This window comes from Euprymna scolopes, chromosome 31 (assembly GCF_053919585.1).
Source record: "Euprymna scolopes isolate OS-2025 chromosome 31, ASM5391958v1, whole genome shotgun sequence".
Taxonomy (NCBI): domain Eukaryota; kingdom Metazoa; phylum Mollusca; class Cephalopoda; order Sepiida; family Sepiolidae; genus Euprymna; species Euprymna scolopes.
Window position 1 is genome coordinate 13,593,471 of NC_136512.1, and position 12,232 is coordinate 13,605,702.

The 12,232-nt window shown below is 35.0% G+C and overlaps 1 protein-coding gene across 2 annotated transcripts in view; it reads left to right on the top strand.

Annotated features, from left to right (window-relative positions):
- The window catches only part of LOC145255631 (uncharacterized), a 165,614-nt gene that overhangs the window by 122,467 nt on the left and 30,915 nt on the right, over positions 1 to 12,232 (top strand). For both annotated transcript variants that reach the window (XM_080114158.1, XM_080114159.1), the window contains exons 5-6: positions 2,091 to 2,293; positions 9,774 to 9,939. In XM_080114158.1, the coding sequence (XP_079970284.1) occupies positions 2,091 to 2,293; positions 9,774 to 9,939 (369 nt within the window). The remainder of the gene's footprint in view (positions 1 to 2,090; positions 2,294 to 9,773; positions 9,940 to 12,232) is intronic.

A 12,232-nucleotide genomic window follows, 5' to 3' on the forward strand; every position in this document is an offset into this window, starting at 1 on the left:
TCCTATCCAAATCGAATTGAACTGAATAAAATTTTCTTTTATGTTATTCCTTATATATTAGTATTGGATGATTAATTGGAATCGGCAATCTAAAAATCAGAACTTTTGGGGGTATAGGAATCAAATTAGATAGTTTGAAAATATGGACGCAGAGAGACAGATAGACGATCTTTTTATATATTAGATTTCCGTGTTGAATAATGTTTTCATCTTTAATTCTAAGCAATTCTAAGCAATAACGTTGAATCTTAAATTTTACGCAATTATGCAGAATGTAGAAACTATACATAAAATTCAACGTAATGAAATGAAGCTAATCATCTAATAAAAATAATCAGCCCCTTTAAGAACTCGGTTCTTTTTGTTGAACACTAAGTTGAAGTTAAGTCAGTCACTTGAGCTTACACGCACAGATCATGTTATAATCATTAGGTCACTATCACCATCGTGACATTTTAAAAATAAATGTCTAAATTTCAACGGTATTTCTCGTTAACGTTGGCCGTGTGGGTTTGTTCCTTGCTAATGGAGTCAGAGATGGCTTTGTTGCCGGGTTCGAATCTCCCGACCGGCAGTAATTGTGACACTCTGCACAGATGATTCCCGAAAGGATGAAACACTTGTCTGTGGGTAATAAAAAAATAATTATAGTGATATATATATATATATATATATATATATATATAGTAATTGTCTGTATTTTTGAGATGAGGGGTTTTCATTGATTTAGATTGTCGGACTGACTTCCTCATCTTGGTTGTTATCGTCACAACGTTTCGGACGTTTTGCCCTCCGGCTTTCATCAGGTGTTTTGTATGGAACTGGGGAACCGTTTGTTAGGAATCTCGAACCCAACCCTTTATTATTATTATGGGGGTACCGTGTTCGGACTCCAGCTAGGCTCTGGGACATATTTGCTGATTCTCTGTTTTAAATGTTACTTATATATATATATATATTAGTGTTGGGACAACTAATCAGAATTGGAAATTGGAAAAATCGGAGCTTTTTAGGGCATCGGAATTGGTATCGGAAAAATTTGAGCCTATTTTCTGATGCCAAAACAGATTCCTTAAATTATCTTTTTTATTTGATTTTGGTTTAAGAAACATCTTCCACCGCTGACAGTAATAATAAAATAAATATTTATTGATTTAAACTTCCAGTAAGATTAAAATCTCCAGATCACCCCCTCACAAGTGTGTTTTTACGTTTGAGAAAATATAGGCACATTTAAGATGTGTAATCAGGACAAAACAATCATTTTATCGTTAAATATTTAAGATGTGTTTTCATAGTAATCGGGACAAAAGACCACTTTTATGGTTAAATGTTTAGAGATCTATACAGAATCGGAATAGGTAATTGTATTGGAATCGGGAATTTAGTACAGAATCAGTAATTGTATCGGAATCGGAGAAAAATATTTGAATCGTCCCATCACTAATATATATATATATATATAGAATATAAAGCTGAATGTCTGTGTGTGTGGTCACGAAAAACTGATTACATATAATGATAGAAGATGTATCGAGACACAGGAATGGGTGTGTTTGATTCTGCAGAACGGTGGTTTATTAAAATTGTGTGGTCTGCATTCACGCCTGGTCCACAAAATATGGAAATAAAAAAATTTAAAATTAAAAAAAAAAAAACGTTTACAAGTGTTTTTGATATAGATGTACATAAGAATACTTTGATAATTATGTTTTAACTTAAATAGGGATGGTATAATAAAATTGTGGGGTCTGCGTTCGCGCCTGGCCTCCATAGAATGGAAATATGTCACAAAGTTTAACAAGGTTTTTTTAATATAGATCCACAGAATATTGTGATAAGTGTTTCAGTGTGAACAGGTATGGTATAATAAATTATGGGGTTTATCTATTTTATTTTTACTTTCATCATATTTTGCTTTGGTTTTGATACCCCTGAATTCGAAGCTATCTCTTTACAACCCTTCCTTTTCATAAGCTATCATACTTTAATAAATCAGAGTCCATTTTCTGTAGGCTGTTTTTGAACGCAGTCAACGACGGGTACTTTTGCTAGTAATTTAATAAGATTGTCTACCATTGTCTAAATAGGATATAATTGTTGTGGGTAATCACCATGGTTGCCGACCGCTCTCTACGCTGATGGAAGATGATGGAAGTGCCTTTAAAGAATTAGCTCCCTGCAACAGTCGAGAAGATACGTTAGTGTTGCCTTATTCCAGTGGGACGACAGGAATGCCAAAAGGAGTGATGTTGACCAATCACAATGTTGTATCTAACATTCTACAAATCGAGTAAGTACCCTTTTTATTTATATTACTTGTACGTTTAGTTTAATATTATATAGATATATAGCTAGTTTAATATTATATAGATATATAACTAGTTTAATATTATATAGATATATAACTAGTGAGACACTGTGGAAATTCTGTTTGTTTTCGCATGTGATCGTGTGTATAATTTTGGTAGGCATTGTGGACAGTATGGATATTTGTTGCCCTGTTTCTTTTGAATGTTCCCTTTTTTATGTAGCATTTCGTTGACATTCTTTCCTCTGCACATCGAAATTAGTACAAGTTCCTTTATCCAACCATTATTTATATTACTTGTACGTTTAGTTTAATATTGTATAGATATATAGCTAGTTTAATATTGTATAGATATATAGCTAGTTTAATATTGTATAGATATATAGCTAGTTTAATATTGTATAGATATATAGCTAGTTTAATATTGTATAGATATATAGCTAGTTTAATATTGTATAGATATATAGCTAGTTTAATATTGTATAGATATATAGCTAGTTTAATATTGTATAGATATATAGCTAGTTTAATATTGTATAGATATATAGCTAGTTTAATATTGTATAGATATAGAGCTAGTTTAATATTGTATAGATATAGAGCTAGTTTAATATTGTATAGATATAGAGCTAGTTTAATATTGTATAGATATAGAGCTAGTTTAATATTGTATAGATATAGAGCTAGTTTAATATTGTATAGATATAGAGCTAGTTTAATATTGTATAGATATAGAGCTAGTTTAATATTGTATAGATATAGAGCTAGTTTAATATTGTATAGATATAGAGCTAGTTTAATATTGTATAGATATAGAGCTAGTTTAATATTGTATAGATATAGAGCTAGTTTAATATTGTATAGATATAGAGCTAGTTTAATATTGTATAGATATAGAGCTAGTTTAATATTGTATAGATATAGAGCTAGTTTAATATTGTATAGATATATAGCTAGTTTAATATTGTATAGATATATAGCTAGTTTAATATTGTATAGATATATAGCTAGTTTAATATTGTATAGATATATAGCTAGTTTAATATTGTATAGATATATATATATATATATATATAACTAGTGAGACACTGGAAATTCTGTTTGTTTTCGCATGTGATCGTGTGTGTAATTTTGGTAGGCATTGTGGATATGTATGGATATTTGTTGCCCTGTTTCTTTTGAATGTTCCCTTTTTTATGTAGCATTTCGTTGACTTTCTTTCCTCTGCACATCGAAGTTCCTTTATCCAACCATTACAAAAATGATCATATATTATTATAATGTTATAAAAACGAAATATCAAAGAGATTACTCTCATATTCTTGTCCTGAGCTACCAGAATGGCATTTTAAAATCAAAAATGGCTTCTTAAAAGTAGTTTAACTTTCATAAATTTTTCAAAGCATAACATATGGACTACCTATGAAAATTCTGTGCATTTTTGCATGTTATAGTGTGTAATTTTAGTAGGCATTGTGGACAGTATGGATATTTGTTGCCCTGTTTCTTTTGAATATTCCCTTTTTTATGTAGCGTTTCGTTGACATTTTTTTTAAGTGAAGAACCTCTGCACATCGAAATTACAAGTTCCTTTCGCCCACCATTACAAAAATGATCATATATTATTATAATGATATTATAAAAACGAAATAACATCAAAGAAAGATAACTCTTATATTCTTGTCCTGGGTTACCAGATTGGCATTTTAAAAGCAAAATTTCACAAATTTGTTTTTTTTTTTTTTGAAGTAGTTTAACTTTCATAAATTGTATTTGGCCTTTTTCAAAGTGTAACATATGGACGACCTAAAAAAAGGAACAAGTAGAATATAATATAGATAACTAGCAGGATCCAATGGATATTTTGTGTGTGTGTGTTTTTGCATGTAATTGTGTGTGTAAGTTCAGCAGGCATTGTGGACAGTGTGTGTATACTTGTTGCTTTTGTATTAGTCAGTTTGAAAGTATATGTTAAAAACATTTTGTTAAAACGAGGAAAACTGCCGACCCGGTTTTTATTTACTCCCAGTTTTATTCGCTGTGATATAGGCGGAGTATATCTTTTATAGAGATCACTTTTTTTTTTTTTTTTTTTACAAAGGCATCACCACATTATCAAGGCCCAGAGGCCACTCAAGGATAAGGGTTAAAGAGTGTACAGTAGAAATTGATCAATATAGTAATCATTAGTAATGAAAATTTGGTAAATTTAATAACTTATATGGAACGGCTCATCAAGAATTTATTTACTTTAGACTTGAACACAACCATATTGTAGTCAGCCGGAAAGCAGGAAAACGGAAGACAATTCCACAGGCGTGCAGTTCTAAGAAAGAAGCTTTGTTCATGGAATCTACCTTTAGGTTTAGGCACAGATAAAGAGTGGGGGAAATTATTGATAGTGTTTACAGCTAGACGAGTGTTTCTTGTGAAAGTTTGGCGAGGGGGGACCATAGATTGAAGCTCAGTTGAACACTTTCCATGAAAATAACGATACATCAGAGACAAACTCGCAACATCTCTTCTGTGAGATAGAGGTTGCAAGGAGGAGAAAAGGACATCTCCTACGAGGCTACGAAGTCTATTTTGAACTCTATCAAGGCAGGACAAGTCCTTTCTAGCAGCTCCTGCCCAGATGTGGCAACAGTATTCCATCCTTGGACGTACCTGGCTCTTATATAGATAGAGAATAGCATCAGCAGTGAGATATCTACTGGATCGATAGAAAGATCCCACCATTTTTCCAGCGGCCTTGGCAACAGATTTGATATACGTGTTCCATTTAAGATCAGGAGTAATGGTCAAGCCCAGAAGCTTTTATAACTAACTAACTAGCTCTACCTACGTATTGAGCACTTTTGAAGTAAATACTTAAAGTTTACACATAAATTTATACTTTCGTATATTAATTTTATGTGAGTAAATGAAGTAGTTATACATTAGTATATATTTTTATGTTATTGATTCTCTCTCTCATATATATATATATAACAATCAGTAAAGATTAAGTTTATTATTCTTATAAAGCTTCTTATAAATAAATATTAATATTTATATAGAACTAGCCTATGTGCTCGGCGTTGCCTGGGTGTTTGGAGGTGTGTTAAATAATAAAATAAAAAATTGTAGTAGGCAGGCAGGCTCGAACCTGTACTGCGAAGGAGGAAAAGAAAGTGAAAAAAAAAGTGACGTGTTAGCTGTTGCGCCCATCGCCCAAAAGGAAGTGACGTAGGTTTAAATTAAAGCTAGAAATTCGAAAAGAGAGGATGACTTTCGAAAATATCGGCGAAAAAAGTGACCCCCTCCCTGTAGAAAAATGCCTAATTGAGGGTGAAGGAATTAATATTTTTGGCCAATTTTTCGATATTTGTTGTCCGAAGGGTGGAGCTTGAAATTGATACCAATCTCGTTAAAATCCGTCGTCTCTATCTAAAGTTTTAGGCATACATACATACATGCGTACATACATTTAAACAGACAGGTGAGATTTATATTATAGATTTAACGTTACGTAGTATTACAATTTACTTTAGTAATTCATAAAATAAAACATTTTTTCAGTAAGTCAAAAAATAAAACTATATAAATTATATTTTACATTAATTTATTGTTCAACAGGATACTCAAATAAGATGTATTGAAACTTCCTTAATCCGCAGAGTTTCAAAGAAATGTGTACTTCTCATCAGAGGACAAATACTAGCAAATGAATATTATAACGAAGCTATGAATTATCTGGTACTGGCATTGATTAAAACAGCATTATATTAAAGCTAGTCATACACGAAGAAAAAAAATTGTGCAAGGGTTCATAAAATGGGGGGGGGGGGATTAAAAAAATAAAAGGATAAATTAAAAGGCAAGGATTAAAAATTTTATCGATTAATCAATAAAAATTAACGAAAAAATTAATCGATAAAATTAAGGAAGAGGGGGTGAGTTCGCTGCTTGTATTTGAAAAAAATAAATCGTGTATATTTTTGTATATGCGTTAGTTGTATTTTGTGTTTAATGATTAACCAATTTGGAATATCTTTTAACGAAATAATGTTGAAGATATCCAAATGGTTAACAGTGAAGAAATACGTCGTATTATAAACCTATTATAATATATCGTTGTCTTGTTTATTCCGAAATTATAATATATATGCTCAATTATTGTTGTGGGAGAACCACTCTCCAAATGGACTAATCCATCGTCCATATAAACTATAACTCAGGGCGATCCCGGGGAGGGGATCTAATTCCGGAGCAACCCTCGTATACTCGGTAAATTACCAACATTTTCCGTTTGTAACATTTCCGTTGTTTTCGTGTAATACAGGGTGACCCCCGCCCCCAAAAAAAAAATCTAAATGGAGGCCACCTAGAACATATGCTGTAGAACGGAGAAAAAAAGACCAAAGACCTTAGTGTTTTGATGTGATGTTTCGATTATAATAAACTAGTTATGACCGAAGTTTCATTTAATTCGGACAAAACAATAAGAAACAGGGCCTAATTAGAGTTGGGGCCCGTTTTTTTTTTTTGCGGGGGGGGGGTCACCCTGTATATGTTTTAAACTGTTATCCGTTGTTCTGCTAATCTTGTGGCTATTTGCGAGCCATAACAATTATTAATACTGATAATTGTTGAGCTTAATTAACTGGGTCAATTAATATTGACTTTGGTTTAATTGGTATATCAATGTTACCGAAATTTAATAAGTAAATTTTGGCTAAATGTGTGTGTGTGTGTGTGTGTGTGTGTGTGTGGAAAAAAAAGGGAAAATCCAAATTTTTTTATATATTCATCAACGTTTCGTCTTTATTTCAAGACTTCATAGGGATGATTGATTTGAAGACATAAACTGCCCTCCCCCCACACACTTAATATCTATAGTGTGTCCTAAAAAGATGTATTCCTGCTTTGACTTCCCAGTACTCGTGCGATTTGTGTCTTTTATCAAGGCCCGTAGGCCACTTGAGGATAAGGGTTAAAGAGTGTACAGTGGTCAAGGGAACATGTAGTCATCGTTAGTAGTGAAAATTGGGTAAATTGGATTACTTAAGAGGGATGACTCATCAGTAATTTGTTCAGGTTCCATATTGCAGTCAGTTGGAAAGCAGGAAAACGGAACAGTTCCCCAGGCGTGCAGTTCTAAGAAAGAAGCTTTGTTCATGGAATCTGTGTTTAGGTTTAGACACAGATAAAGTTTTTTTTTTTTTTTTTTTTTTTTTTTTTTTTTTTTTTTTTTAAATTCAATTTTCACCCTAAACAAGGCACAGTGCCACTTTGAAGTAGGGAGCTACTATCGGGGGGGGGGGCATAAATTGCAGGGACATTATGAAGGGAGTTGGGCAGCAAAATGTCTGTTCACATTACACTTGAACTTCTGCATGTCAGTACAGTTGGGAAAGCAGAATCTCTGGAGGGAGTTCCAAAGTCTGGCAGTTCTAGAGAAGAAACTATTGGGAGTAGAATGCTTTCTTACACCTAGGGATCTCTACTGTGGAGGGGTGAGATTTAGCTGCTTGTCGGGTTTGTCGGAGGTATTTACGTTGCGGAGGTACAAGTGCTTATAGTTCGTCAGAGAGTGGGTGAAATTATTGATAGTGGTTTCAGGTAGACGAGTGTTTCTGGTGAAAGTTTGGCAAGGACGAACAATAATCAAGCAGATGTTTATTCATATACACATAATCCTAAAAAGTTAAATAAAATCCAGGAAAATAAATTTGCAGAAACAAATAGTTATTGTGATTTACAATTATTTAATCTTCTTTCCTGCATCTTCGCAAATGTCCAATGGCGTTCAGAGTGCGCTTTGTCAAATGAAGGTCGTTCCAAAAGTTAAGTCTCCTATTTTATGTAACAAAAAAAAAGTTGATGAGCTACAAAGACAGGGTTGGTATCATTAAAATGAGCGATCTTTGGGCTCTAGAATTTATTTTTCTACATAGTTCCCACTATTCTTAATGCCAGAAATTCAATAACGCACCTCTGCTTCTGACACCCGTCTCCTTTGTCAGTTTTTGGTCTACAGACATGAAACTTAACATATAGGGTATTCGGACCTATGCAAATATGATATTTGTGTTGGAGCCCAGGAAAATAGATGCAAAAGTGCGAAAATTAATTTAAAAAAAATGAAATTTGCCAGGTAAAGGTCGACCACCGGCATTACGAATATGCATGCATAACGTAGTAGCTATTGGTTTATAATTTGATTTTTAGCCTTTCAGGAAAGATGTGCTCATAGCTCAGTCATTAACGGCAGAGGCAAAACTAAATTGTAAGCTAAGCGTTTTGGTTTCGATTCTCAGTGGTCGTACACGAGTCATTTTTTTTTTTTTTTTTTTTTTTTTTTTTTTAACTTTTTAAATCATTACTTTATATTTAGTCCAGTGTAACATAAGAAAGAAATCTGCATTTATCAAAATATCATATTTAAGCATATTTTACGATCAGGCAATGTCAGGCACCCTGCTAGTATGTATGTATGTATATATATATATATATATATATATATATATGTCAGGTAATTTCATGTGCTACTGGCACCATGTAACCCAGTACTACCTGCCTCATGGTCGGGTCACCGGCGACTAAACTGGTTCCCCCACCAGACTTGTTTGGTGAGGAGGGCAGCTAGTCTCCCTGGGGGATTAAAAACAAGACCTTCCAAAGGGCGAATGAACTCTTTTTCTGGGTCAACGGCCAACTAGCACCGTGTATATTTGTGTGTGTGTTTATATGTGTATTGGGGTGGAGAGGGCTCCCGTAAGCCGTGGTGAAGGCAACCTTTCTAGGAGAAGCAAATCTCTGATTTAAAAAAAACATAAAGCAGAAGACCAGTACGCGCATTAAGCTGGTCTGCAGTTTAACTTGTTGCTGGCTATCTTGCTCTTGCTTGTTGCTGGATCTCAACATTTTGAACCGAGAGAGAGACTTAGCTGTCGTACAAAGCTAAAACTCTGTAACATCATATTTGTATAGATACTCCCTCAGGCATTTGGGCTCATGGATTTTAAATGTCTGAAGGAGTGGCACTCGTCTGACAAGACGTTGCAATCATCATATATATATATATATCATGTTCGCACATTGGTTTTTGTTGATTCACTGAAATTAAGCAACATTGAGCCTGGCCAGTATCTGATGGGTGACCATTTGAAAATACCAGGCGCCATATGTGGGAGGACGTCGACATTTCCTTGCAAAAGTTGCAAGAACATAACGTCACTATCTCCCCTAATGGGGATATACACGTCACTAGGGACCGCTTGTGAATTCATGCTCCCATGAAACTTCCTCCTTTGGAGTAAGCTAGTTCATCCCACTTAGGGCGAGTGCCGCTTCAGTGCAGTACAGTATATATACTAGCTAATTCACCCACCTGAGTATATTACATAGACATCACTAGATTTATGCATTTTAACTTCTACAATGAATATGCAAATTCTTTGTTGGCTTTTATTTTCAGTATTTTTACAATTGGACCAGACCAACGACTATTGGGTATTCTTCCCTTCTATCATATTTACGGCATGGTGGTCGTCCTTTTTAACGGCACAATGAATGGCGCTCGAATTGTTACCTTGCCAAAGTTCACACCCGAAGAATTCCTTTCCACTCTTCAAAACAAAAAGGTTAGTTTTCTTTTGTTTTTTTTAATTTTTTATTATCACTATTTAGTAAGGCCAATAGCCACTCAAGGATACCAGTTAATAATATGGAAATGATTGCCAGACAAAATATTATACTATGGCCGCGGGCAGTCAGATGTCTCTGGTAGAGAGGTGAGTGACCGACGTTTGAACTGATGACAATGTTATGGAAATAACAGTGTTTTGAAATAGGATTAATGTGATTTAATGTAGAAATAATTAAGCCAAAATTCTGTAAAACAGTAAAGTGATCAGAAGGATTGGAATGTTTGGTTTTAATAAACAAAGATACATGACAAATGACCAGGCAAGGATCATTGGTTACATAGATACATGACGTAACGAGTTTAGAGACACTTTAGAAAGTTAGTTAGTACTCAGTCTGTAACGGGCAGCCGAGAGAGACGGTCGATAGACGGGATGGCACCCAGCAGGGACAAGATCAATAATTAAGATGTAGACAGGACTGTATCAGCGTTCAACCTTTCCAAGATAGGAACAACATTCTGGAATAAAGTTAAGTTTTGAGACTTTGTGTTGAACAAAGATGGCGGCGTAGTTCAGATCAGTTACCAAGATGGTGACCAAGAATCAAATGCGGTCTGTGGCGTAGTTAACCTCTTAAGTTCTGAGATATTATGTTGAACAAAGATGGCAGTGTAGTTCAGATCAGTAATCAAGATGGCGGCGAAGAATTAAATGCGGTCCGTGACGTAGCAAACGGCGAACTGATTGAATCCAAAATTCGACAATTTTTCTAATAATTTTGCGACGTTTTCATTGGTTGTTTAGCACAGTCGTTGGTTATAAAAATGATTGGCGAATTCATTCGTCTCATACCCCCATCACAAGTTCATTGTGATGGGATGTGTCTCCTAGCAGCTTCGGCTGCAGGGAGACAGGGTAGTACACATCAAGGATTCGTCACTTGACACTCAGCCCAACAGGTGAGGGGCCGGGAACCGGCCCAGCACCTGTTTGACTGAGGTACGCCGCCTGGGTAATACCTAGGAGGTCCACCCTCCCAAGCCTTGCCACCGGGCTTTCCGGTGGGGCAAGTTTATTGCTTGCTGCCTGAGGCGCCCCGACCGGGGAATGCCGATGGGGTTACTCAGGCAATTTTTAAAATTGCAGGAGTGCCCCTTCTTTAGGGGAGCCTGCGGGGTTCCCACTTTCTGGCCTTGTGCCACATATTGCTGATGTGGGCAGCAATTAAATTTATACCCCCATCACAAGTCAAAAACATTTTACAGTTGGCAAAAAGAAATCCGGGATCTGTTGTTTTTGGTAGAAATTGTTGCAGCTTTCCGTCCAACAAGATCAAAGATGGACCAAATGTTTTAATCCCATAGAATGGTATTCATCCCTTTTGTTGAAGATGTCTTTTTTTTGTCTAAGAAGAGACAAAGGTATTTATTCCGTATATTATATGTGAATATACACCAGATAAGTTGTTTTGTAACATTTTGAAAACTAGACGATCACACGTAAATACATGTACGAAGAACAGACGCATTTAATAAGACACTCGTTACATACGCGTGCATGGTATGAAAAGAAACTGGAATCTTAGGGAGATATCAATCATACCAGTTATTATAGGTGCTACAGAGCTTATGAAGAACCAGGAAGAACTGTTCAATATTAGAGGTAGTCTACTAGTACAATGTCTCTCCAAAGAATCTAAAAATTAAACATCCAGTGTAGCAGCAAGTTCTGGAACATCAACCTGAAAGAACAGTTGGAAATGACTTATATACCATATATTACGACCATGTAGTCCCTACAGCCACCTACCTTAAAAATGCTGCTGTCAAACCTGATATAGTTATATGGAATAAGTCAGCGAGGGTTGGAATCTTGATTGAAGTGAGTGTTCCTAATGATGGAGGTCTGAACAGAGCTGAAAGGGAGAAACAGGCCAAATATCAAGGTCTCATGTATGATATGAAAAGAAACTGGAATCTTAGGGAGATATCAATCATACTAGTTATTATAGGTGCTACAGGGCTTATGAAGAACCACCTGAAGTCCTACCTAACTAATATTCCTGGTGAACCAAGTGCAAAAGAGATCCAGACAATTGCACTTAAGGGAACAACAAGAATACTAAAAAGAGCTCTCGGTTGGTTTCAATAAAAAGCAAGGCAATGTTGGCAGCTGGTTTGGCTGCCCCATACCTAGCATTACAATCTTCAATGGAACAAAAAAAAATTACAGAATATATACACATGAAAAATTGGCCCAAAACATTAATTCCTTCACCGTCAACTAG